The following is a 26,200-nucleotide window of genomic DNA, read 5'->3' as shown; positions in this document are numbered from 1 at the left end:
CCTTTTAAAATAACTCTTTTTTTTTTCCCCCCACCAAAACCACGAGGCTGAATGCGTGGGGGCCCTCGTGCCAAAAGCGCTCCTACGCGTGCCATCACGCCTTGACCCCATTCCCCCTTGTCCCATCTCCTGTCCCCTGGCTGAAGAGACCATCACCCACCTCTCTGCACCCTCCCTTCAGGTAGCTGTAGGTAGTGATAAGGTCTCCCCTCAGCCTCCTCTTCTCCAGGCTCAACACCCCCAGCTGCTCCTCATAGGATTTGCCCTCCAGCCCCTTCCCCAGCCTGGTTGCCCTTCTCTGGACTCACTCCAGGACCTCAATGTCCTTCTTATGGTGGGTAGCCCAGAACTGGACCCAGCACTCAAGATGCAGCCTCACCAATGCCCACTACAGGGGCACAATCCCCTCCCCAGACCTACTGGCCACACTATTTCTGACACAAGCCAGGATGCTATTGGCTTTCCTGGCCACCTGGGCACACTGCTGGCTCATACTCAGCCTACAGTCACCCAACACCCCCAGATCCTTCTCTTTCTGACAGCTCTCCAGCCAGTCTCCCCCAGCCCGTAGAGCTGCCTGGGGTTGTGATATCCCATGTGCAGCACTCTACACTCTACCTTGTTAAACTTCACCCCACTACACACACCTCATGAGCGGTTCCTCTTGCCTGCTGGGTGGCAGATAAGGCCTTGATAACTCGGGCAGAGGTTGCCTATCAGGATGAAACATGCAAGTGGCCGCTTCCTTGGCCGGCGTGCAGGAGGCCTGGGAGCAGATAAGGAGATGACTTTCGGTTTCCTCAACGTGTTGTGTTTTCATTTCCACTGAGGTGTTTCACTTGGAGGTGATAAACAGTCTCCATTAAGGACAAAAAAAGAAAATCTCCATCCAAATGATTTTAGTTCCCAAATTTTGGCTTCACTTTGTGATTCTTTCTCCTCCCTTGTGCTCTTCTGGTGTTGGTGTGTCTTGTGCTGCGTCCCCTGGGCGGGGACAGGCTCTTGATTTCTTGGAGAGCTCAGGCTGAGGCTGGAGTTGATATGCAGGACCTGTTCAGCATTCAAACAGCAGTTCAGAGTGCTGGGATTTGCAGTTGCTTGCTGTTCCCAACCTTTGTGGTATTGGGAAAACAGGGAAGTTAATGCTGAAAGATTTCAGGAATCAACTTTATAAAAGGGCAGACAATGGCAGGACAAGGGGGGTGGATTAAAGCTGAAGGAAGGAAGGTTTAGATGAGATATTAGGGGGAAGTTCGTTACAGAGGGAGTGGTGAGGGACTGGAACAGGCTGCCCAGAGAGGTGGTGGATGCCCCGTCCCTGGGGGTGTTCAGGGCCAGGTTGGATGGGGCCCTGGGCAACCTTGTGTAGCTCCAGGCCTGGAGGTTGGTGTCCCTGCCTGTGGCAGGGGGGTTGGAGCTCTGTGACCCTTGGGGTCCCTTCCAACCCAGACCAGTCTGGGATTCTATGATTTCATCTGCCTATCCCCAAAAACACCACCCCACCAGGCCACTCGTGCTTGGCTGCACTTGGATTTTACAAAACATCATCTTTCTTTAGAACACCTTTAATTACAACTTAATTGGAAGGTGCCCTCCTGTGTATTTACTCCCTCACCTTGTCCTAAAGCCCGAGTGCTCCCTGGAGCAGCCATGGGGTGTTCTCCTGCCTCTCCAGCTTCCATCCGCCCGCGACGCCGCTTTCTCTTTGGCTCTCTTGCTAGTAAACCCCTTGTATTTCATCACAAGGTCCCTAAACGCTGCCTTGCCACTGGAGCAGCTTTCTCATCCTGTTAATGTTTGACTGCTGCTTGTTTCCAGCTCCATTGTGGAGCTGGCTAGACATCTAGTGGCGTAAGAGTGAAAAATAAGCCCAGAAAAGGGGGAAAAAAAAAGCACCACAGCTTTTCTTTTTAACCTCCTGAGTTACCCAGCATAGCAAAATAAACTGCTGTGGCCTCAGTCTTGTAAAGGTTTCTGTTTAACCACAAGGGCTGAAATACAAAGCTGCCTTAAGAATATAAGTAAAGAGCTTGTAGGAGCCTTTCTAGGCTGGGAGGTTGTGTATATTTATTGAGTGTTGATGGGTTTTTTGCCTACCCTGAGCATAACTGAGGCTACAAAGCCACATGGCAGCAGGAGAAGGTCGGTTAGGTAAAGCAGAGGGCTGCTGTGGGGAGAATCCTGCTGCCTGACTGTGCAGATGGGAACAATTTAGAAAATATTTGGAAAAAATGCAAATAAAGAGGGTTGAGGAACTTCCCCTGGATAGTGTGTTGGGAGAAGCACGTGAATTTTTCCCAAATTCTGCAAAGACAAGAGGCTTTTCTTGCTATTTCGGTGTCCCACGTAGCGTTGGAGCTATGGAGGGTTCTTCTGGGTTGAGTTTTATTTTCCTTTTTGAAGCTGCAGCTGTAAGTAAGTGTTTTTTTTTTTCCTTGCCTGGCAATCTGTCTGGGAACAGGAGTTTACATCACTCCAGGAGCTGCTCTGAAGTGGTTTTTGTGGCTCTTTGCTCCTTAAAAACTTTGTTACCCAACAAAAAGGTGCAGGGTCTCTCCTCATATACCCCATAACCTGTAAATGAGACTTTTCCTCCCCTAGATTTGGTGTCAGGACACCAGGACAAGAGGCAGAGGGGAGATAAAGGATGTTATTGTAAGAGCTGCTTTTTGGCTCGGTGAGGTTGAACTGGGGAGAGAAGAAAGGCTCTGGCAAGAAGGGTGGCTCAGAACAGGCTCCTAATTTTAGTCCCTTTGAATTACCCTGCCTCCAGAAATGCCAGAGGGATTTGGGGTTGCCTTTTGGGCTCCGATTTCTGGCTCGTGCCAAACCCAACGCTTGGCAAAGCAGAGGCCTGGCAGAGCGCGGCGGGGTGCGGGGAGCCCAGCTAGGTGGCAAACTCATCCCGTTAAGAGAGAACCAGTAAACGAGCTTGTGTGTTAATTGTGTCTTCATTTCCCTTCTGTACCACAGCTGAACCCTCTAAATCCCAGACTCGCAAACCCAAGTGCAGGAAAGGGACTCACTGCTCGCGCAGCGCTTACATGCTGGTGTACAGGCTGCAAACCCAAGAGAAATCCCTGACAATCGAAGTACCAGGTGAGTGAGCTTTGGCTCTCTTGGCCTTTTCATCTCATCTCATGATGCTCCAGGCCAGACACGGGTCAAGTTTGTCCTCAAAGCCCCTTTTGTGAGTGTTGTCCCTCACCCTCCGGAGCTTTCCCAGCGCTTATCATCAATATTAGCCTGATAATCCCACCCCTGTGCCCGCTCAGACCTCTCTGTCTGAAGCAGCAAGACAAGATGTGGTTAGGAGGAGATTATCCCACTGGGAGCCACAGCAGACGTTGGGATTCACAACCTGGATCCCTCAGGATCTGCTCAGGTGCCTGAAGGCGAACAGGGTGGTTAAGTGTCACCAGTGGTTAAATGTCACCAGCGGCGCACGTGCTGCGCTGGAGGTGAATAATCCTGACAGGCATCAAGGTTCTGCTGAATCTTTGCTGTGCTGAGAGTAAACGGTGTGAAAACCAGAGGATGGAAGCCCTTAACCAGAGCTCTGCACCAGCCTGCTCGTGTCTTGCTTTAGAATTACTGGGGGTGGCAGAAATCCCTGTGGGTTTGGCCTGTGGATTTAATGATGCTTCACGTTTGCCTGCTACTCAATTAGAAATATTAACGAGGCCCCTGGTGCTGTGTTCCACCTTCTTCCCTCTCCTGTGAAGCAGGGACAGCAGAGGTGGTATGTCCCCTTTGAGCCTCTACTGTTAGTTTGGGTTATCTAGAAGCAGAGGGGTTAAACCCCCTTCCCCAATACCAGTGCCAACCCTTTCCCCAGCCCCACGGTCACTAAAACCCCCCGTTTTCGGGGAGGATTAATGTTAATTCCTGCCTCAGATCTCCATTTTCAGTCTGTTTCCTATGTTCTCTCCTGCTCCTTTTCCTCCTACCCCTCTGCCTAAAACAATAACTCAGCGAAAGCCTCTCCACCCAGCTCCAAATTCCTGCACAGCCCGGCGGTTGCCTTTGTTTCCCGTGGAAGCCTGCCAGGGAACAGGGAGCGAAGGGCAGCAGTCGGAGCCGTGCGGTTGCGGGGAGGTTTCATGCAACTGTAAATTTGAGGCATTTTCCCTTTGATGCTGTTAAAAGTGGCTTTTCTGGGACGCTGGAGAGAAGTAACTTGGCTCTGACCTGAAGGAGGTCAAGCTGGTTGGTTTTTAATACACTGTGTTCTCCCAAGCTGGATCTTTGTGCTCCCTGGCTGCACAAGCGTTAACCTTTCGGGAATATTTTGGCTCTTCAAAACACTTTAAAATAGGAAAAGGCTTCAGATAAGCAGGGGGAAGTGTTTTTATCTTCTTGGGTTTTTTTTTTTTTCTTTTCCCCTGCTGAGGTTTGATTTGTTTAGGTTGGGTTGGGTTAGGATTTTTTTTCCATCAGCGACAGCAAAAATTCCCAGTTCTCTCATCTTTCCATCAAGACACCGGGATCTTCCCCAGCTTATCTCCCATCTCCTGGAGGCTTTTTGCCCTTGGGTTTCCACTGTGGCTTGATCCCTCTCCTTGGGGTCACGCTTGGCTGTAGGGGCTGCATGTCAGGACAGGCTTTGTGTAGGGTGAAAAGCTCAGGTGGTGGCATTTAATCACGTCCAAACCCTAAATATTGGAGGGAACGAGGTCGGTGCACTCGGCTTAGGGAAAGAACGTGCATGTCGGAGGCTGCGTGGGGGAATTTTGAGCCTTAAGTGTTATCCCCAGATAACCCATGGCAGAGATAATTTAACATAATTGGCGTTTTTCCTTGAAATAACTGGGCTTTTGGGGTTTTCTTTCTTTCTCTCTTTCCTCACAGCTTTCCTGCAGGAGCTGGTCGAGCGCGATAACTGCAAGTTTGAGGAGTGGTGCAACGAAATGGCCGAGATGCGCAAACAGAGCGTGGCCAGGGGCAAGATCAAACATGAAGAGGTGAAGGAGCTCTACAAAAGGTTACCTGCTGAAGCTGGTATGTCAGATATCCTGGCTGTGTTTTCTCTCAGACCCCTATTCAGATTCATAACGTTCCATTAATTAACCCACAACTCGCTTCTGTGGCCTGAAACGCTTCGCTGGAAGCCTTTAGCTGGGGGATCGCTGCCTTTTTCCCTCTCCCCTTTTTTCTGTCTTAACCTATTTTTCTCCTTTTTTCTCTCATTCTCATGGCCTCTGGCTAATTCCTTCTCATTCCTTCCCCATCCATCAGTCTCCTGGGCTCTTGCATGCGTCGTGACTCTTGTCTTCTGCCCGGTGAGCAGCTTGTCTCCGCAGCGGTTAGGAGCATCCAGGCAGAATAACCAGCTGCTCTCAAATCGCCGGCTCGCGGCGAGTTGGGGAGCTGTTGATCCGAATTAATCAGCGGGTAACGGGGTGTGAGAGAGCCTGGCCTCCAGCAGAAAAGGGTTTGATTCATCCCCATGGTACTTTGAAGCACCGTGTCTAACCTCTGTAGTCCAATGGGTGACAGGTTAATCCTTCCCTACTCCTCCTTGTATCTTGTTGCCTTACGAGAGCTTTTATCCCTCCCCTCCTTGTTTTTTCCTCTCCCATTTCCCACAATAACACACGTGGGAGCACTTGCTCTGCCCATCCAGTGTTGGGGAGCCTCTCTCTGCTGTTTGCCTCTCCTGAAAACTCTGGGAAGTTTGTAATTAAAACCTTGAAAATCCATTTTATCGTGTGGCCTGCAAGAAAATCTCACCTCTTATGTTTTAATACTGGTTGCTCAACGCTCAGAACCAGCAGTGAGATGTGAGCAGCCTGGACAGTGAGCTCCTCTGCTCCTGTAAATATCTGCCTCCTCTGTTTACAGACCTGGCTTTGCAGGCAGTGACAGGAGGGTGTCACAGCTCATCGTGCTGGTTCCCCACGAGTCTGAGCGGTGTCTAAATGTCAGCATTAAATCAAAGTTGGGGTGGAGGGATGAATCTGCTGTGACTCACTGTTAGAAAGGAGCAGCAAGCGTAACTCCAGGGTGGGGTTTTTTTCTCCCCCCTCAGCAGAAACGGAATAGATTCCTCTCAGAGTGATGTGGGTAAAGCTCCTCTGCCCTCATTTGAAGATGACAGGACCTCAAGTGCTGCCCTGAGGGTACCACATGCATCCCAGCTAGCGCAGCTGGAGGCAGCATCATCCCAGAGCCTCTCTGGGTCTGATCCCAATGGAGCTGGGGACTCTGCAGCTGTGCAGACACTGTTTTTTCTGCCAGCTTTGTGTAGCTCCAGGAGGGATAAAAAACCCCAAACCACCCACCAAAACAACCCTGTATGTTCCAGGGGAGGCAGCTTTCATCCCAAACTAGCAAAGCATTTCTGACAGCGCTGCGATTCTCTGCAAGTCACAGCCGACGGCGTTGCGTAAGAGGAAGATGCTGCTGGAGGAGAGAGGGTTTGAAGCCTGGCTTGGCTGAGATCAGTGCAGGCTGGAAGGCAAAGTATTGTCCTGTAACATCTCTGATGTTTCTTTGTATGAAACTCTAAGGATTTGTGTTTATTTGATATGTTTTCATGGTTAAGTTTCTGCTCTGTTTCAGAGCCGCACTCCCTTGCATTGTCAAAACAAACAGGTTTAATTTCCTCCTCATTTCCCAGTTGTCTTGTGGAAGGGTTTCCCCATCAATCCTGGCTCTGGGTATCGAAATACAAGGCTTTCACCCAGAGCTATTTCCCTGCTTGGACAGATCCTGACCCCTTCCTCAGCCTTGGTGTTGTACAAGGTGTTTCCCCTTCAGCAAGCGAGGGCGAGCCCGCTACTTGGTGTCAAAAAAAATCACTCTGACACTAAAAATATTGGGCAAGCTTTTGTTTGTGCTGTAAATCTTAAACTCTGGGAATGTTTCTCACTCAGAGTTGGAAGAGCAGCCCAGAATAACACCCAAATGTTGGCGTTGAAGGGATGAGGCGGATGCTGACCTCGTCTCTTTGCTGCTCTTGCCATTTATTCTTCACTTCACCCCGATGAACTTGCTCTGTTGTGGAAAGAGCTGTTCAAAAATGACTGCAATTTAAATATTCTATTTCTCCCTTGATGGATGATAGGAAATCCTTTCAGCCTCCCTCAGCTGCCCTCCAATAAACCCCTAAAGGCTTAGTGGTCCGAAAGGATTCCTACTTGGAACTCTCCACTCTTTCGTATCGAGGGCTTGAATTCACAGAATCACAAGGTTGGAAAAGACCTTTAAGATCATAGAGTCCAACTGTTCCTGTCCTGTGCTAAACCAGATCCCTGAGCACCTCATCTACACTTTTTTTAAACATATCCAGGGATGATGACTCAACCCCTTCCCTGGGCAGCCTGTTCCACATCCCCACAACATTTTCAGTGAAGAACTTTTCCCTCCCATCTGCTCTGACCCTGCTCTGGGGCAGCTTGAGGCTATTTCCCCTTGTCCCGTCTCCTGTCCCCTGGCTGAAGAGACCATCACCCACGTCTCTGCACCCTCCTGTCAGGGTGATAAGGTCTCCCCTCAGCCTCCTCTTCTCCAGGCTGAACACCCCCAGCTCCCTCAGCTGCTCCTCAGAGGATTTGCCCTCCAGCCCCTTCACCATTCTTATCTTCGTTCCGCCGTGCTCCTCTCTTCTAAACCAGGGGATGAGAATTGCATGAGGGAAGCTGTACCAGATGTACCACAAGGATGTCATCACCAGTGATAACCTCTTCAATTTTAAAAGTACCATTGAATAATGGAGTTATTATAAAGTACCATCTGCTGTGCCATGGTTTAGCTGACACAGTTGGGCTTGTTTCTCTCTCCCCCCCCCATTCCAGGTTCTCCATACGACTTCATCTCTCTCGAATGGCTGCAGAAATGGCTGGATGAGTCCACCCCTCCTAAACCTATTGATAACACAGCCTGCCTGTGCTCACATGGCAAACTCCACCCTGATAAAATCTCCTTCATGAAGAGGATATCGGAATACGTGGCTGATTTCTTCTACAGGACGTACGGAGGAGGGCCCCGGCTGAACGGTAAGGGGATGGCAGTGGGTAGAAACACCCTCTCAAATCATGTTCTCGTGTGCTGAATGGCATTTGGAGCCTTGTTCCAGTCCCAACCCCATTTTCAGCTGTCCTTTATCATCATCAATTTGGAGGGGTTGGACCCAATGATCTCTTGAGGTCCCTTCCAACCTCTACAATTCTGTGATTCTGTTTCTACACACAGTTTTTGTGCTGTGCTGGTATTTCCAGGTGATTTGTTGGTTGTGTTTTTATCAATACTGCTTAATTATATTAGCATCCCACAAAATGCAGTTAGTCTGAGCTCAGGCTCTGGTTCAGACCTGAGCTCTACACTCTGGGAAGAGCTGCACGTGGGGGTATTTCAGAGAAAGCAAAGGTGTGTTTAGGTTAGAAAATGTAATAACTGAAGCTGATTCTAGAAAATAACAAAATTCCACATGCAAAACCTACCCCCCTAGACTCTTAAAAATGATTTTTTCCCATGCCCACAGCACCTACACATCTTGTGTGGGCAGCATTTTGGGGACCAGGCGGGTCTGTGCTGCCTCTTGCCAGCAACCTGCGCTCCAGAGCAATGTGGCTAAGAAATTCATTCCCTTTCTTTCACCTCCAACCTGTCCTGAGCTGCAGGATCTGAGGGGTGCACGTACCTGTGGGCTTACACCCTCATCTTGCAGGCATCAGTCGTGTGTTTTCCTTTTTTGGGGTCAGCCCAGCCTCTGTGGTCTTTGGGCATCCCTTAGTCAAGCCCCAGGCTTAAGTTTCTTTTATAAAGGAGCTCGATAACTCCCACCAAGACCAAATTAGCTCAGCTCCTGCTAGGAGCTTATAGGGAAGAAAGTGCTGTGACGCAGGCAGCCTTTGTAAGGAGGGGGGTGAAAAACCAGGCCAACGTTTATTAGTCAACTGGAAGATTGCCTGCAGGTTTTTTTCATTGAGGGCTGGGTTGGATTGTGGGGAGAGGTGGGTGGGATGAGGGGAGGGATGGGTGGGATGTGCTACTTTCTCCGACTCCACTTCCCTGGATGGGACCATGATGAAAACAGACACCCCACACCCCCCCCAAGCTGTAGGGTTTCCGCTGCTGCCTGTCCAGTGGAGCTTTGCAGGAGGGTGTGGGGTTGTTTATGAGGGTTTAACTGGTAAAATATGATAGAAATGGGGGTTTTATCCCCTTGTATGTGCCTAAAGCATCCTGCCTTTTGACTCCCATGGCACTGTGTCCATGTAACTTGGCGGTTAGACCCCCACCCACCCCCCAAGCTGTAGGGTTTCCGCTGCTGCCTGTCCAGTGGAGCTTTGCAGGAGGGTGTGGGGTTGTTTATGAGGGTTTAACTGGTAAAATATGATAGAAATGGGTTTTTTATCCCCTTGTATATGCCTAAAGCATCCTGCCTTTTGACTCCAGTGATGCTGTGTCAGTGTAACTTGGCGGTAGGGATGGCAAACTGTTGACACTGAGTTGTGAAGCTGGCTGAACAGATCACGCCTCATCTGAACCCTTTTTATGGCCTGATCTGGCCATAACCCCAGGGATCTCCTCCTCCCCGTGCAAAATCTCCCATCTAGAGGCAGGAGAGCCGGTCTGTACCTGCCTGAGCACGTTCAAACCAGTGAGAAGCTGCAATAAACTGTGTTTCTTTCCCCCTCCCTCCAGTCAAAGCACTTTGCAAGGACTGCGTGGTAGAAAGGTGTCGAATCCTGAGGCTGAAAAACCAGTTAAACAAAGACTACAAAACTGTTATGGACTTGCTGAAGATAACAGTCAAGGGGTATGTAAGTCCTGATGCTTTCAGCCACTCTCAGAGCTTTCCCTGGTTTAATATTTTACTGTTTTAGAAGGGCTTCAATATTTTTTTCCCCCTCAAGATGTTACTGCTTGGGCTCGGAAGGAGAAGCAGAGTTGTGATTCGCGTTGCCGACGCTGTTCTCTCTCTGCAGCAACGACGGGTTTTGGGTTGGAAAAGCGTCCTTGAGGGGCTGGCGTCAGTTGGCTCTGGAGCAATTAAATGAGCAAGATGAAGACACGGAGCCCAGTAATGGAAAAATGAATGGAAATGCACCAAACAAAGGTAGAGAGAGAGAGAGAGAGAGAGACCCACCAGCTCTGACTGATCCCTCCTAACAAAAGACACGCGTCAGGTGTTCCTGTAGCTTGTTTTCCATCCCTTGGATGAGTAGGGAGGAAAGGATGATAAATAAAAAGCTCCTTCATTTAAGGAGGTTTTTTTTATTATTATTATTTGATAAGCTTCAAAACTACTGGGTGATCTTTGTACTGGGAGAAGATGATGAGGTAATAAGTAGTTTTTCAAAGCTGTGTAAAATTACCTCCCCAGCCACATGATCTTTTCATTTGCTTTTATCTGAATGAGAGAGCGCAGGGGAAGGAGGGGGGGAGGAAAAACCATGACAGTTACCTTGGGGAAGGGATGAATATGTTTATTGCAAAGGTCTATGGATGATAAGTGACACAGGGAAAACGCAGCCTACAGAGAAAAAAAACCCAACCCTAATAAATCATGAGTTCAGCTCAGCCACACCCACGTCAGGAGTCCATAGGAATAGATGGGTGGGTTTTTATTTGCCCTCTGCTCTTTTAAACCTTTAGAAACTGGGTATTTTGTTGAGCTCTTTCCTTTTGGAACTGAGGGGAGAGAAGTTTCTTTGGCTGGAAGTAGAGATGACCAGCTAATGACAGCCATCCCCGGAGGGAGGAAAGGCTCCTTCTCCCCATAGTTACTGCTCCTCTTCCTCCATTTCCCACCTTTGGTTTCACAACAGGTTGCAACTCCCAGTAGTGCTCACAAGAACTACTCACAAGCCAGCCTGCTCATTAGGCAGGTCGTTAGCGATGCTTCCTAACATATTACTGTCACTTCCTCACATATTACCATGTTAATCCTGCTCCAGTTCAGTGGCCAACACTTCTGTCCCATAATTTCTACGTTAAGGTGGGGCTTCTCAGACCCCTGGCAGGCTCCCCCTTCGTTTGGCAGGCAGCATCTGGTTTAGATCAGTATCCTCAAGGCAAAAAAAGCTGAGGAATATTTCACCAGGAAGGTTTCCTGCTCCCTGCTCTCATACCTAGACTTGTGTTTGGGTTTAATCCCGAGATCTTTGGGAGCAGCAGACCCCTGTGGAGGTTTAGCCGGAACAAATGCCTCCTTTGTAATCTCACAAAGGACTGGCTTGTGCTCCCTGCACTTCAAAGCACTCCTACGAGGCCTGTAGGCTGTAATGCAGCCTGCCCAGAGCCCAAGGCTTTTCAGAATTACAAATTTGCTTCCAAAGTCTCCCTTGGGTTAAGGGTTTTAGTGCAATTTGAAAGGTGGCAGTGCTCCTTCCCTCCCACCCCCCATCAAAAGATTTTTGTCCTTTCCTTGGGAGGGGAACTCTGTGAGATCTTGGGGTTTGGGTTGTGTTGTGGTTTTTGTTTTGTTTTGTTTTAATTAGATGAATCAAATGAAGATAAGAGAGAGGAGGAAGAGGAGTTAAATTTTAATAAAGACATCGTTTGCCCACATGGTAAGTCTCTACGGGGGATGGAGCTGAATATCTCTCTTGTTGCCCACTGCTCAAGACATTAACCTTGTAGCCTTTGCTCCATCTAAGGCCAAAACAAGATGGTTTCTCAGTGGTCACTGAGAAAATGCTCTTTGTTTTCATTTGCCTGGTGTACCCCAACACTCGGACTTTGAGTTTGTGAGTGCTGTCACGTTGCCATCCCCAATTTTGCAAGGCAGTGAGAGGGCTGTGAAGGCTGCAGGGAGCACTGGGCTGTGGAAGCATCTCTTCCTTTGGCTTACCAAGTGATGGGCAGCACCCAGGATCTGCAGTTCTTTGGAAGCTCTTGGAAGTAGTAGGAGAAAAATAAGTGTAAATTGGTCAGGGTGGGAGCTGGGATACTCCAGGGTGGGAGCTGGGATACTCCGGGGTGGGAGCTGGGATACTCCAAGGTGGGAGCTGGGATATTCCAAGTGGAAGCTGGGATTCTTCCTTTGTTTTCCTGAAAACAGGAGCACTTAGCTAACTGGCTACCTGGGTTTCTCTGCCAGTGGCTGGGACCGCTAAGGATATCGATTTACCCACCTGCTGTGCTTCAGTGTCTGTTTACACAAGGTTTTGACCCGATGTTAGCTGGTTTGTGAAGGGATGGTTCATTACCTACCTCCTTGACTACCCTGTTGTTTAAATCTCACCTTTTTTCCCCCAGCCTGGGTGTCATTCCCAGGCCAAACTCTGCTCCTGTTTGTTCCTCGTAGGAAAGAACCGTGCCATAAATTAGCCTCACGCCTGGTGTCGTCAAGGCTAATCAAGGATGTAGAGTAATGGCTTGCTAAAGCCTCGAGTGTTTAAGCACTTTGTGGTGGTGTTAGCTGCGATTCAGAGCCTTTAATGCTGTTATTTCCCATCGCTGCCAGGCTGCTGCTGTTAAATAAGAGCATGCAGCGTGGTGATGAAACATTTAATGCAGCCAGACATGATAAAAATAGGTCAAAGAGGCTTATTTGAAAATATGAGGCTGGGAAATCGCTGGTTGATCTGTGACTTTTGGTCATGGAGAATAAATCATATTAAACGTGGGGGTCAGACCTCAGCATCTTGAGCTGACTTCCGATTTGCTCCTGGGGAAAACACCCTTTCCACCTTTAAAATTTCCCTCTGGAGCAGATCAGTGAAAGCTGCAGCCTTAATCTTGCAGGGGAGGAAGCTCCTGCCTCGATGGCAGGCTCTGGAAAAGCCAGCGCTCGTCTGTGAGGTCTGGCTGGCCTCCAGAAATGCCATCCGGCCCTTCTCTGAAGAAGCCTCTTTGCATCTTCACAGCAGTTTCTCGCTCTCTGCTAGCTGCCTGACCCCAGAGAATCGTTTTTTCCACACACCAAGTTAAGATTTCTTTAGATGTCCCTGCCCAAAACGTGTCCCTGGGCTGTGGGAGGGTCATCAGTGGTGAGGAATCCTCATCTTCCAGATGGCAAAACACTTGTTCCCCACATACCTCGACCTGATTTTTCCACCTTTTTCACTCAACAGCTTATTAATCTGTTTTCATTAATCCCGTGGTGTCAGGACACATATTTATACAAGCTCCTTTGTTGGGGTTTTGTGGTTCTTGGGTTTTTCTTTTCCCCATCCTCACTGGCTTTGGAAAGCAGCCTGGTCCTGCCTCCTCAGATGCCAAAGCTGCGCCGCTTGGTCCTGTTTGATGATGAACAAGCGGCCAAATGCCGCATCGAAGCGGTCCAGCCCGACCTTTGTTTATTAGAGGAAAAACAGGAGGAGAGCATTGCTTCTTTTTGTTTTATTTATTTCCTTTTTTTTCCCTTGGGGGCTGGCAGGAATCCAGCCTTGGCTGGAGCCAGGAAAGCCGACGGGTCCGTGAGCTTGAGGAGTTGCTTGTAATGTTAAAGAGCTAGCAGAGGGGAAAGGCAGCCTTTTCTCCCTGTCTTCTTTCTGTAGCTCTTCAGGCAACGAGGTATCACGTCCTTTGCAGTTGCCTTTTTGCACCCCTCTTGCTGACTGATTGAGGCATGAATATTCCCACACCATCTCCAGCTCTGCTTTGCATCTCAGTGCAGCAACAACTCATCCTCTTTATTTCTCATGCCTGGACTTCCCAGGTTGTGATTTCCCCTCAGCAATTGTGTGGCAGCAGTTTGGATCCCTGAGCCCTCAGCCCTGGGTTCTCCCAAGCCCTGTTTGTCCATTGGAATGGGTGTTGTGCACACACATGGTGTCTGAATGTCTGAGCTGGACATTTCTGCTACGGCTGTTGCTAAAATGATGAATAACTCGTGCTAAACCCTTCTTTGGGGTTGTTTTGGGTTGGTTTCTTTAACCCTGAGCCACTTGAGCATCAGGATGAAGAATACAGCAGGCAGGTTGCCTGGGGGATAGCTGCTCAATCTTGTTCCATGTCTTCACACCCCAGTTATTCCCTAGAGCAGATCTAGGGTTGCACTTGATGATCGTAAAGGTCTTTTCCAACCTGGGGATTCTGTGATAGGGTACACCAATCTGTCCTGTCCAGATTTGGAGGTGCTTGGATAGGGGCACACAAAGCCTCCTGAGATGATACAGCGCTGGTTTTGTTTGTTCAGAGGTGCAGAAAGCACCTGGCTCCTGTTTCATGGGGCACAGGGTTAGGCTGCAGTTTGGGAGGTGGAATCACTGTACACGAGTAGCTATGGGTAGCCAGGACCAGAACACAGTAGCCCTGGGCCCTCTTTGGCTTCTCCTTGGTTTTCCAAGCATCTCTTTACCACAATCAGCAGTTTGGGTTCATGAGCTTCGAAATCCAGAGGATTCAAAGTCAGGAGGTTTATATCCCACCCCCATCCTAAGAAGGAAGCAGTACAGAAGTTGAAGGTGACTTGGTTTGTTTGTGCTGGGGTTTTTGCTGACGCGGCGTTGGCCGATCAGCGCGTGAATGTCATCCCCATCGTTGATACCCCCTAATCTCCTCAATCTGGTTAGGGCTGCACTGCAGCACTGAGCCACTCAGGAGCAAAGCCCTTCTCTTGCCTCTCTCCCTTGCAGGTGACCTGTGCATATCCAAGAACGAGCGGAGGGTGGTTTCCAAGGAAGCCTGGGAGAAACTCAAGCAATATTTTCCAAAGGCCCCTGAATTCCCAAATAACAGAGAGTGCTGTTCCCAGTGCAAGGTATTGGAATGCCAAACAACGTGACCCCCTTGTTGACTGTGAAGACACAGCCCTGTTTCACCTCTCTTTTGAACACCGTGACCCGGTGCAGCGGAGGGAAGTTGAGTCACCCCTCAGCGGTGGCTGAGAACTGACTCTGTCATCTCATTCACTGTTTGATGCAGGTGTTGGAACGGGAAGGGCAGCAGAACCAAGCTCTCCATAAGATGATGGCCAACGAACAGAAGACTTCTCTCCAGAATCTCTTTCATGATAAATGCAGACCTTGCCTGGGCAGCTGGCCCGAGGTACGGGAAGGCGGGTGAAACACGGTGGGGCTCAGGGGGAAGGTGTTGTTTTTTAATCCCTCTCATAGAATCATAGAATCCCAGACTGGTCTGAGTTGGGAGGGACCCCAAGGATCACAGAGCTCCAACCCCCCTGCCACAGGCAGGGACACCAACCTCCAGGCCTGGAGCTACACAAGGTTGCCCAGGGCCCCATCCAACCTGGCCTTGAACACCCCCAGGGATGGGGCACCCACCACCTCTCTCCTAAGAAATCTTGTGCTTGTGAGAGAGAGAGAGAGAGACATGCTGGATAATCCCTCACTTGGCCCGAGCGAGACGGTGCCTGGGCTGGGAAGCCCGTGCCAGCGCGGCTTCCACGTGCGTTGTGCCGAGGTGTGATTTCCCCTGATTAGCTGTGCTGGCCTGAAGCCCTGCTAAAGACACATGAGAAGGGCTCATGTGCCAACATAGCTGTCGTTGGCCCCGAGTCAGCCAGATAAGCAGCGACAATATTGTTGCTGTGGTTATATCCGCCCCTGGAAGGACCAAAACGGTGCAGCCGTGCTGCTAGAGGCGGCTTTTTCGCCTGCCTTCTCATGCCAGCCAAGTTTTTGCTCTTTATCAGATAAAATACATGTTCTCTTGCACCCTCCTACATCCTGAGAGCTTCCCTAAAGGCTGAAGCCTCCCCCCAAATCCAGCAGTGGTTGTACGAGAGCCCTCGTAGTGATTTCTCCGCGATACAAGCGTGTGGCTCTCCAGGATCTTTCTGGGGCTTCAAGGAGGCTCAAAAGAAATGGCACAAGCTCTTGGCTCCATGCCTTGGCTGCTGGACATCTCCTGGAGCTGATTAATGATTGACTCTTGGATCATGCCAAGCTGCTTTGGCTGGCGTCTGCCTCGGTTGCTCCTACGTGTGAGGGCACCCTGTCACCCTTGGGTGCCTTCTCCAGTGGTGAATAAGTATTTAAATGGGAAATGAGGGGGGGGTCTGTGCTGAGCTGGAGAGATACCAGGTCCTAAGGGTGGTGTTTCAGGGTAGTATTGGGGGCAGGTTGGATATGTAGCTGGGGTGGGTGATGGAAAGCTGGAGCCCATCACCATGGATCAGCTTGAAATAGGAGGATGTCTCCAGGCAGTGAGGCTCCATCCTCATCTCCCTTTGAATTTCCCAAGGGAGCCTGATTTAAGAAAAAAAAAAGAGATGAAGATCTTTTCCCTCCAGCTTTTTGAGTTTTCCTGTTCCAAAAGAGGGGAAGTAAAGAAGCAGAGTGGTTTCATCTAGAGGAGGTGAAGGGAGCCTGAAAATTAGCAATCTATTCCTGAATTTTCCCACAGAAAGCTGGAGTCAGCCCTTCAATCCACGTTAGGGAAAGCAGGGAGGATAGGTGAGCATGGAAATGCTTTTTGTCACCCAGCTCTTAGAATCTAGCTGGTTTCTTGTCCAGGAGCAGAACCCACCAGGACAGAGAATCACCCTTTTTTATCCTAAACCCCCATGCTTGTGAGAGTGTGCAGCCATGGTTTGGAATCCAGGCTGTTGCCAGAAGGAGAAACTTCTGGATTTTGATGAGTGAAGTGAAGGAGGATGCAAAGATGCATCTGCTTCAAACCCCCAGTACCCAGCAAGGGAAAACACAGCACTGGGGAGTCTTAGCTGCTGCAGGGTAAATGCCCGTTTCCTGCTGTGAATTAAAGGTAATTGGATCTAAAGCTAAATTAACTTTGTAATAAACACAAGATTAGGGCTGGAAGTGCTTAGTACTTGATCCCAAATTATTTAACTTGGCTTCCCCAGCGCGCTTGGATGGAGTTGTCATGGTAAAAACACTGAGGTCTCAGGGAGACTGAGCACTGCAGGGAAAAAGCTGAACAGTCATCGCTTCTCTTGCTGGATTAATTAAAAAAGATCCTTTCCCCCCCCCCCCCCTCCTTCCTTTCCACTCTTCACCTCCAGGAGACAGATGAGCTGTACATCGTTTCCCAGTTCTTTGTAGAAGAATGGAGGAAATTTGTCAGGTAACTCGACTTGAGGGCTCTGGTGGTGTTTATTCCCTGTTTTTGGGGGGGATGAGGGGTGGCTGTAGGTAACGATTTTGCTCCTGAAGCCCCTGGTGTGTAGTTCCCCTTGGCTTTGCCTTTGTGCAGACGAGGAAGCTGAGCTTCGTGGGACTCCTACCAGTTGTAACGCGCTGCAAGAAGCCGAATTTCCTTGTTTACCATGTCTTTACCAGATGGTGGGATTAGATAGTAACCTGATTAGTGTTTGCCTCTGTCTGGGAGCTGTGTCCTAGGCAAAGGTCACCGCTCGGTCCCGTTTCCACGGGCTGCTGGTGCTTAGGAGGTAGTGAGTCCTCCTAGACAGGCAGGGCAGTGATTCTGCAACGCGCAGGAGCGTGGATCTGATTTCCTCCTGGGTAGTAGTTTGCTATTCCCTGTTGGAATGCCTTCTGCAAACAGTCACCCTGTAATTTCTTCTCAGCTGCCTACAGAGGGTTTTTTTTTGGGGGGGGAAGAGTTGGGAAATAACCCAACCAAGCTTTGCAAAACCTCTTTCCTTTGCCCATGCAGGAGGCCGACGCGATGCAGCCCCGTGTCCTCGGTAGGAAACAGCGCTCTGCTCTGCCCCCACGGGGGTCTCATGTTCACCTACTCTTCCATGACCAAAGATGACTCCAAACTGTGAGTTTCTTCCCTTCACGTGTCTCCCTTTGCTGGGTGCTTTCATCTCTTAACAAGCCTCAAGGGGAGCAGAGAGCTAATGCTTTCCCTGGCACATAATTAACTCGGCCCACCTTAGCCTCTGTGCAAGGCAAAGACCTGAATGAACTCTCAAAGGCTGCTGGGTCAGGAAGGAAAAAATAAAGACAGCTTGCTTCAGCTCCTCTAGTCCCTAACAATAAACCACCCTGAATCTGACCAGGACCTAGAAACATCCGGCTTCCTTACGATTTGCCTTCCGTGAGACTTGCCCCGGGGCGCTCGACGCTGGGCTGGAGTTCATGCTCTGTAGCGTTGCTTCTGCAATGATGCAGAACTAAAAGTAGCAGATCTTCTCCTCCTTCTTCTCCTCCTCCTCCTCCTCCACCCCTCAGGCATGACTGGAGCAGAGCAGCGTCACTAATCACACCGTTTCCCTGTTATCTCGGGTGCACAGGCCCCGCCGTGCAGCTGGAGTTTTGGGGTTGATTTTTGCAGCTTTTCTTTCATTTATGGATTAAATAAGAAAAAAAAAGGGGGGAAGGCTGAGAGCTCAGGCTTTGGCTTCTCCACCTCATAAAGCACCTTCTTCTTCCTTTGTACAGTATAGCTCTAATATGGCCCAACGAGTGGGAGAGGATTCAGAATCTCTTCATCGTGGATCACGTCATCAAAATCACCCGGACACAAGTGGCTGGGGACGAGCCTGAGAGCATGCTCTACTCCTCTGAGCCCCGTGAGTGACTCTCCTGCTGCCTCCTGCATTAACTGGTGCTGAGTCTTTGGGAAACAACCCTTTTTTTTGGGTGCTAAAGGCTCTGATCTAAGGGGATCCCAAGCTTGGGAGATGCCCCTGGTGATGTGATTCGCCCCAGGTTGGTGTCTCTGAGGAACCAAAGCCAATTACATGTATTTCTCCTCTTTTTTTCTTGCCTCCCCAGAGCTCTGTACTGAGTGCAGGGAAGGGCTCTTATGCCAGCAGGAGCGGGACTTGCGTGAGTACAGCCAAGCCACCATCTACATCCACAAAGTGGTGGATAATAAAAAGGTACAGGGCGCTCTCCCTCTCTCCTTCCTCATCCTGGCTCCACTTCGTTCAAGTGGGATTAACACCAGTTACCCAAATAACATTCTGAATGTGGCAGTGAGACAGTTGTGGCAGCCTGCTGTGTCCCAGCAGGGTTGGGCCCTGCTGGTGGGGACGCTGGGTGGCCCGTGGCTGTGGGCAGGACCTATTTCCCCAGGCAGAAGGCAGCTGCTCTGCTGCATGTAGGAGCTATCCCATCCCAAAGAATGGGAAAATTCTGGCTGGGCCACTCAGAAAGTTTGGGCTCCTTCAGGTTTCCTTTTCCCAAACTGAACCCTTTTGCATCATCAGGTATCTCCATGGATCTTCCCAGCTGGGATTTATAAGAGGCAACATCATGATGTCTGTCATCCTAATGGTGTTATCAGACTCTCCCTCTTCTCCTCCCCCTCTGATATTTGTCATTTCCTTTCCTGGTTGCTCGAGTGACGTTTACTCCCAGGTAGTAACAAGCTCCTCACCTCCACGCTGATGAGGGCGGTGAGCTTGGAGACGGTTTTTCAGGATCCCCTGTGGACCTGTGAATTCAGTCTCTGCTTTACTGGTGTCCAGTGGGATCGGTGTCAGGTCTAGAATTGCTTTTCCTGCTACCAAAGGCTGGTTGCAGCAAATCCTCCTCCTCCTCAGGGCTCGTTTCATGCGTTAAGGGGGGAACCAAAGCTCGTGGGCAAGGTAAAGATGCTCCCTGTGTTTGTGTAGCGTGGGGTTCGGGTTTTAGGGGAGGGGTTGATTTTGTCTCTCTTTGATTTCTAGCTCCCTGCTGGTTTAGGGGAGGAGCTGGAGCCTGGAGAAGCCCCGGGTGCTGGAGGCTGGGTGGGTTTCCACCTTGCTTGTGAGATGCTGAGCAGGCAGCACGGCCTTGAGCCATCAGCTCCGGGATTTCACCCCATCTTGGGGCTGGATCCCGAGCTGTGTGCTGGCTCTGGTGCAGAGGAGGGTGCTTGCTTTGGGGCTTGTGTTATTTTTCATTGGGATTTTTGTTTTCCTGGACAGGGCCGTGCTCACACGTGGGGCTGGCAGGGAACAGGCAGCTATTCTTTGCCGAGCAGCTGGAGCTGCAGAGAGGGGGCGAGAGCTCGCCTCCCAAATCCCTCATTAAGAGGGCAGCCCGGCGGGATGCGGAGCGGCAGCAACGCCTGCCAGCAGCGACACTCCAAGCTGCTGCTCCCATCCCTCCTGGGTTTGATTTACAAAATCAGGGAGCATTTCCCATCCCCTTGCTCCTCCACAAACCCCCTGTTAGCTCCTCGGGCCGACTCTGCAAGACAGGGAAGCCATAATCATATTAAATCATAGAATCCCAGACTGGTCTGGGTTGGAAGGGACCCCAAGGGTCACAGAGCTCCAACCCCCCTGCCACAGGCAGGGACACCAACCTCCAGGCCTGGAGCTACACAAGGTTGCCCAGGGCCCCATCCAACCTGGCCTTGGACACCCCCAGGGATGGGGCACCCACCCCCTCTCTGGGCAGCCTGTTCCAGCCCCTCACCACTCTCTCTGTAAAAAACATCCCCCCAATATCTCATCTAAACCTCCCCTCCTTCAGCTTTAATCCATCCCCCTTGTCCTGCCTAAATCCATGTAGGGCAGCAGCGCTGGAATCCGGAGCGCTCCGGGGAGGCAGCGGTTGGCACTGGGTGTTGGGGAGCTGGGATTGCATCCTTAAGTGATGGAGAAGCGAGCTCTCCTGATGGAGAGCCTGCCAATCTCCAGGGCTCCTGCAAACCCCAGCTCCAGGTGAAGCATAGATGTGAATCCAGATCCCTGCCTCCTGGAGGGATTTACACAGAGCTGAGAGTCCTTTTTATTTACGTGTGTGTGTAAATTATTTACATTTCTTTTACTTACAACCTCCAGACCCATAAATAATGGTGCTGAGTGCCTCTGCCAGCCTGCTGCAGGGATGGAGAAGCGTCTAATTTACAGATAATACTCATTTCTCTGCATTAGGGCTTTTGGAATACACTCAGATGAGCCAGAGAAGCAGCCAGCTAATGGGAAAGAAATCAGCTCAGGCCCCGGGAGACTTTCCCTTTGCAGAGAGAGGAGGTTTAGGTCCTGAGCCACAGGAAGCACCTGCAGTTTGATGGAGAAGCTCCTTCTCCTGAGCCAATTCCCCCCATGGTTCGATGCAGCTGGGAAGGGGTGGAAAAGGCTCTGCTGAGCACACAGAGCAGATTCCCTGGGTGATTCCTGCTCTGCCTCGCTTTGTGGGATCGAGGTGGCATCCTGGAGGTCTCTGTGAGCTGTTTTTCCACACACTGTGCTGTCAGGTTAGTTACAGAGAATGATTTTTTTTATGACTTCAGGTAATGAAGGACGCTGCTCCGGAGCTGAACGTGAGCAGCTCAGAAGCTGAAGAGGAAAGGGAGGAAAACAAGCCAGAGGGGGAACAAGACCCAGATTTTAACCAGGTAGAGATCAAAAACCCTGCCAGGATCTGTGGGTTTTGCATCATCCTCTTGTCAGCACTTCAGCACAGCCCTCCCTTCTCTGTTTTACACCTGGCAGGTGAAAGCAAGAGGGTCTAAAATTGTCCTTTACTGGTTTTTAAGCGGCAGCACCGCACTGTTGCTGTGTTTTTGGAGAGATCCAGTATTGCTGGAGACTCGTGCCCTTGGCTGGTGATCCACTTTGGAAGCAGGAACTGAGCTTCCAAGGCAAATCCTTCAGTCCTCCTGCCATTTCCACGCAGCAATTGGGCTTTCAAAGCAGCTTTTCAGCGCTTCCCACCTTCCCTCCCATGCCCGACTCCTCTGGAACACCATCCAGCATACAGGGAGATCCTCTTTTCCACCAATCTCAAATTTTAAACTTCCAACTTCTCTTTTTCCTTCTCTTTTTTTTTCTCCCCTCTTGTTTCTAGGCCAGTGGTGGCACGAAACGCCGGAAGATCTCACACCAGAGCTACATCACTTACCAAAAACAAGGCATCAGGCGCAGCACCCGGCACCGGAAAGTCAGGGGGGAGAAAGCCCTGCTTGTCTCTGCTAATCAGACACTGAAGGAGCTGAAAATACAGGTGAGACCTTTCTCCTAGGAGAGGAAGGTCTTTCTTTAAAAGAAAGGTCTGTACTCTGCCCTTCTGAGGCCCCAGCTGGAGTCCTGTGTCCAGAGCTGGGGCCACCAATACAAGAAGGATGTGGGGCTGGTGGAGAGGGGTCAGAGGAGCCACGGAGATGCTCAGAGGGCTGGAGCAGCTCCCCTATGGAGAGAGGCTGAGGGAGCTGGGCTGGGTCAGCCTGGAGAAGAGAAGGCTGTGGGGGGACCTCACTGCAGCCTCCAGTATCTGAAGGGAGCAGAGGAACAGGAGGGGAATCAGCTTGTTAAAAGGGCAGATAATGGCAGAAGGGGGATGGATTAAAGCTAAAGGAAAGAAGGTTTAAGTTAGATATTAGGGGGAAGTTCTTTACAGAGTGGTGAGGGACTGGAACAGGCTGCCCAGAGAGGTGGTGGGTGCCCCATCCCTGGGGGTGTTCAAGGCCAGGTTGGATGGGGCCCTGGGCAACCATGTGTAGCTCCAGGCCTGGAGGTTGGTGTCCCTGCCTGTGGCAGGGGGGTTGGAACTGATTAATCCTTCCAACCCAGACCAGTCTGTGACTCTATGATTCTATGAATGAGTCGTTTTGAATAAGAAAACACAACATTCAGAGCCTGCAGATGTGAGGGGACGGAGGGAATGAGTATGATGAAATCCCACACACATGTTGCTCCTCTAACTGGGGTGGGGATGGGGTTGGGTGGGTGGGTTTTTTGGGGGGGTGTTTGGGGGTTTATTTGGGGTGGGGGTTTTTTTTAATCCCTCCACACAAAATCAGCCTGTCTCATTGTGTTGGCACAGATCATGCATGCATTTTCAGTTGCTCCCTTCGACCAGACTCTGTCACTCAATGGGAAGATCCTGAGCGACGACACGGCGACACTGGGCAGTCTGGGAGTCATCCCTGAGTCTGTCATTTTATTAAAGGTAACAGGAAGTGGGGGGAACTCAACTAACTCAACTCCCTGGTTTATTTAATTAATACCACCTGCAGGGAAACTCGTTATGATGAGCTGGACGTGTCCACCCTGAGCTGCTCCATGGCCTTGTTTAATGATGACTTTTTTTCCCTGTTTCATTAAAAAACATCTCTCTTCTGGTTTGGTTTGTTTTAAAGAACATTCATTAGCTGAACTCTGTGTGTGCCACCCCAAAACACGACTAAATTAGGGAGCAAGTCCCCTTGTCACCCCAAAACATGACTAAATTAGGGAGCGAGTCCCCTTGTCACCCCAAAACACGACTAAATTAGGGAGTGAGTCCCCTTGTCACCCCAAAACACAACCAGGTTAGGGAGTGAGTCCTCCTGGGTGGTGTTTGGGCAGCACCACTCAGATTGGGAACTTCCTAACGAGGTTGGTTGCTCGTTAATCCCCTGCTCCTCTTTCTTTCCCAGGCTGATGAGCCCATCGCGGATTACGCAGCGATGGACAACATTATGCACGGTGAGTGGGAAGGTTTGGGGCTCAGGGAAGGCACTTCACTGCTCTGGTTTTGGGGAGAATTAACTGGTGGTCAGGGATTATGTTGGGTTTGGGTAGAGATGAGATACAAAACCTCATCCCTGCCACTCAGGAGGGGAACCAAATCCTGTCCAGACACTTCTAACCCCACCCTCTTTTCTTCCCATCCAGTTTCTATGCGTGAAGAAGGTTTTAAAGGTGAGTCTGAGTTGGTTTATCCCCTCCCCTGTTTTACTTAAGCTCACTCTGACTTCCTCTCCATCCCATAAGCGTCATCATCTTTGGTTTTTGGTTTGTTTTTTTGGTGGTGTCTTCCCCCTGCAGGGACTGGGTTACTGGGCCACTGATGCTCTTCTCAACGCTGGTGACAGACCGAGTGGAAGGGAAGAGGATTTTCTATGGTAGGGCATTAAAAGAGACAACCAACCAACCAACCAACCAGAGGTGGATACAGGACTGAACTCTTTGACTCTTCCAGAAGGCAGAAACCCACTCTGAAATGGCTGGCCCCCTCCCTCTGATAACAAGGGAATCCCAGGATGCGTTGGGTAGGAAGGGACCTTCAGAGACCTTCTAATCCCACCCTCTGCAGTGAGCAGGGACACCTTGAACTAGGGCAGGGTGCTCAGAGCTCCAGCAAGCCTGACCTTGAAGGTCTCCAGGGATGGGGTCTTCACCACATCTCTGGGCAACCTGTGCCAGGGTCTCACCACCCTCAGAGGGAAGAACTTCTTCCTCATGTCCCATCTCACCCTGCCCTGCTCTAGTTTAACCCATCACCCCTCATCCTGTGGCTCCCTGCCCTTACAAACAGCCCTGCCCAGCTTTCCTGTGGGTCCCTGCAGGGACTGGGAGGGGCTCAGAGGTCTCCCCACAGCCTTCTCTTCTGCAGGCTGAACCAGCCCAGCTCCCTCAGCCTGTCAGGGTAGCAGAGGTGCTCCAGCCCTCGGAGCATCCTCGTGGTCTCCTCTGGACCAAGAGGTCCGTGTCCTTCCTGTGCTGAGGGCTCCAGAGCTGGATGCAGCACTGCAGGGGGGTCTCCCCAAAGCAGAGCAGAGGGGGACAATCCCCTCTCTCAATCTGCTGGCCATGCTTCTGGTGATGAGCCCAGGCTGCCATTGGCCTTCTGGGCTGTGAGTGCCCATCACTGGCTGCTGTCCAGCTCTGTACCCATCAGTACCCCAAGTCCTTCTCCACAGGGCTGCTCCCCATCACACCATCCCCAGGCAGAGGATTGTCCTGACCCAAGGGCAGCACCTTGTGCTTGGCCTTATTGAACTTCATGAGGTTTGCAGAGACCCACCTCTCCAGCTGGTCCCTGCCTTTCTGGATGACATCCCACCCCTCTGGCGTTGTCAACCCACCTCTCAGCTCGGTGTCAGCCGCACACTTGCTGAGGGTGTGCTCCATCTCACTGTCTCTTGTTGATGAAGATGTTAAGCCAGACTGGTCCCAGTATGGATCCCTGAGGGACACCTCTTGTCAGCCCTCTCCATCTGGACACAGAGCTGTTGCCCACATCCACCCTCTGGAGGTGACCATCCTCCCAACCCTCCACCGGACAGTCCACCCATCAGATCCGTATTTCTTCAGCTTGGAGAGAAGGATGTTGGGTGGGGGGACAGTGTCCCCAGCCTTGCAGAAGCCCAGCCAGATGACAGCCACTACCCTTCCCTTGTCCACCCCCCTTGTAGAAGGCCCCTGGGTCAGTTGGTCAGGCAGGACTTGCCCTTGGTGAAGCCCTGCTCGTTGCCTCCACTCACCTCCCCGCCCTCCGCGTGCCTTAGCAGAGCTTCTAGAAGGATCTTCTCCCACCATCTTCCCGGGCACAGCGGTGAGGCTGACGGGCTGGGAATTCCCACCTTCCTCCTTCCCACCTTCCCTGAAACATGGGTGTTGCTTCTCCCTTCTTCCAGTCACCCGGAATGCCTTACTCACAGCACCTTGCACTGCAGGACACCCACCCTCAGGTTGAATAAAGCCAGAGGAGGGTGTGGCGGCCGCGGGAGCGCCTGGTGTTCTGGGGTGAGGGATGCCCAGGCCTCCCCATGGCTTCCTGTGCTCCCCTCCCTTAAAGCCAAACCCGTTACCCCCCCTTATGGATCATCCTGCCCCCCCTGCTCTTTCCATACAGCCCAGGAGTAACGGAGCAGTTGGGAGAGGAAGGACCAAACACAAACCTCTTCCCACTCCACACCTCCAGCTTCCCACCCCGGCTCCGCGGCCGCTCGCTTTCTCTTCCCAAACTCCCATGGTTTATTTTCATCCTCAGTGGGGGGGGGTTGGTTTGTGGGTCATGTCATCACCCCCCCCCCCCCATTAGCTGCGAAATTTGGGTTGATTTGCCTTTGTTTTTAAGAAACCTGGGATAGTTTAACAGCTTTTAGTCAACTTTTCCTTGGGGACTGCTGGGAGACGGCAAAGATGATGGGGGGGTGTGGATGGGTGGCACATTCCCCATATCCCAGTCTCTTTGGGACAATTTCTCTTCTATTCTCATTTTTAGGGATGCACTGATAATTATTTGGGGGAAGGGGAGGGGGATTTACAGCTGTAGCCCCCCTCCCCTTCCCCAAGAGCATCCCTGTGAGTAGCCAGAACCAGCATCCCCCTTCCAGCCCTCAGAGTGGGGTGATGCCAAGGTGGCTCCATCACCCCATTAAGATGTTTCCTCATCCTTTCAAATTTGGGGGGGGCAAGATGCACCTTGCTGCCCCCCAGCTTAGGGTGTAGTTCTTTTTAACAGATTGCAGAATTTTGGGGCTGCAAGAAGAGCTATTGAGGGGGGGGTGGATGGACACCCCACACCCCCATCCCCTCCCAGCTCCATTTTATCCGAGGGATTTCAGCTCCATCCCTGGGCAGGGGGTGGATGGGGGGGGGGGGGGGGGGAAGGGGGGTGGAAATTTGGGGCAAAGTGCCCTGAAAAGGTGGGTTTGGGAGCGATTTGGACCCGCAAATTCTTTCCTAAGGTAAAGATGG

The 26,200-nt window shown here is 50.9% G+C and overlaps 1 protein-coding gene across 1 annotated transcript in view; it reads left to right on the top strand.

The window, feature by feature from the left end:
• The window catches only part of USP48 (ubiquitin specific peptidase 48), a 32,480-nt gene extending 7,296 nt beyond the window's left edge, over positions 1 to 25,184 (top strand). Inside the window, exons 10-28 of the mRNA XM_084274576.1 lie at positions 2,974 to 3,099; positions 4,852 to 5,001; positions 7,800 to 8,000; positions 9,652 to 9,766; positions 9,936 to 10,066; positions 11,451 to 11,522; positions 14,535 to 14,659; positions 14,824 to 14,946; positions 16,886 to 16,947; positions 17,500 to 17,610; positions 18,234 to 18,364; positions 18,570 to 18,676; positions 21,025 to 21,129; positions 21,582 to 21,737; positions 22,557 to 22,682; positions 23,152 to 23,200; positions 23,390 to 23,416; positions 23,543 to 23,766; positions 25,135 to 25,184. Coding sequence (XP_084130702.1) covers positions 2,974 to 3,099; positions 4,852 to 5,001; positions 7,800 to 8,000; positions 9,652 to 9,766; positions 9,936 to 10,066; positions 11,451 to 11,522; positions 14,535 to 14,659; positions 14,824 to 14,946; positions 16,886 to 16,947; positions 17,500 to 17,610; positions 18,234 to 18,364; positions 18,570 to 18,676; positions 21,025 to 21,129; positions 21,582 to 21,737; positions 22,557 to 22,682; positions 23,152 to 23,200; positions 23,390 to 23,416; positions 23,543 to 23,565 — 1,940 coding nt within the window. The 3' untranslated portion in view covers positions 23,566 to 23,766; positions 25,135 to 25,184. The remainder of the gene's footprint in view (positions 1 to 2,973; positions 3,100 to 4,851; positions 5,002 to 7,799; positions 8,001 to 9,651; positions 9,767 to 9,935; positions 10,067 to 11,450; positions 11,523 to 14,534; positions 14,660 to 14,823; positions 14,947 to 16,885; positions 16,948 to 17,499; positions 17,611 to 18,233; positions 18,365 to 18,569; positions 18,677 to 21,024; positions 21,130 to 21,581; positions 21,738 to 22,556; positions 22,683 to 23,151; positions 23,201 to 23,389; positions 23,417 to 23,542; positions 23,767 to 25,134) is intronic.
• Positions 25,185 to 26,200: the final 1,016 nt, after the last annotated feature.

The sequence above is a fragment of the Gallinula chloropus genome (genome assembly GCF_964237585.1).
Source record: "Gallinula chloropus genome assembly, chromosome: 23".
Classification (NCBI taxonomy): domain Eukaryota; kingdom Metazoa; phylum Chordata; class Aves; order Gruiformes; family Rallidae; genus Gallinula; species Gallinula chloropus.
The sequence above is the reverse complement of the archived record's forward strand: the minus strand, read 5'-3'. Positions and strand labels throughout refer to the sequence as shown.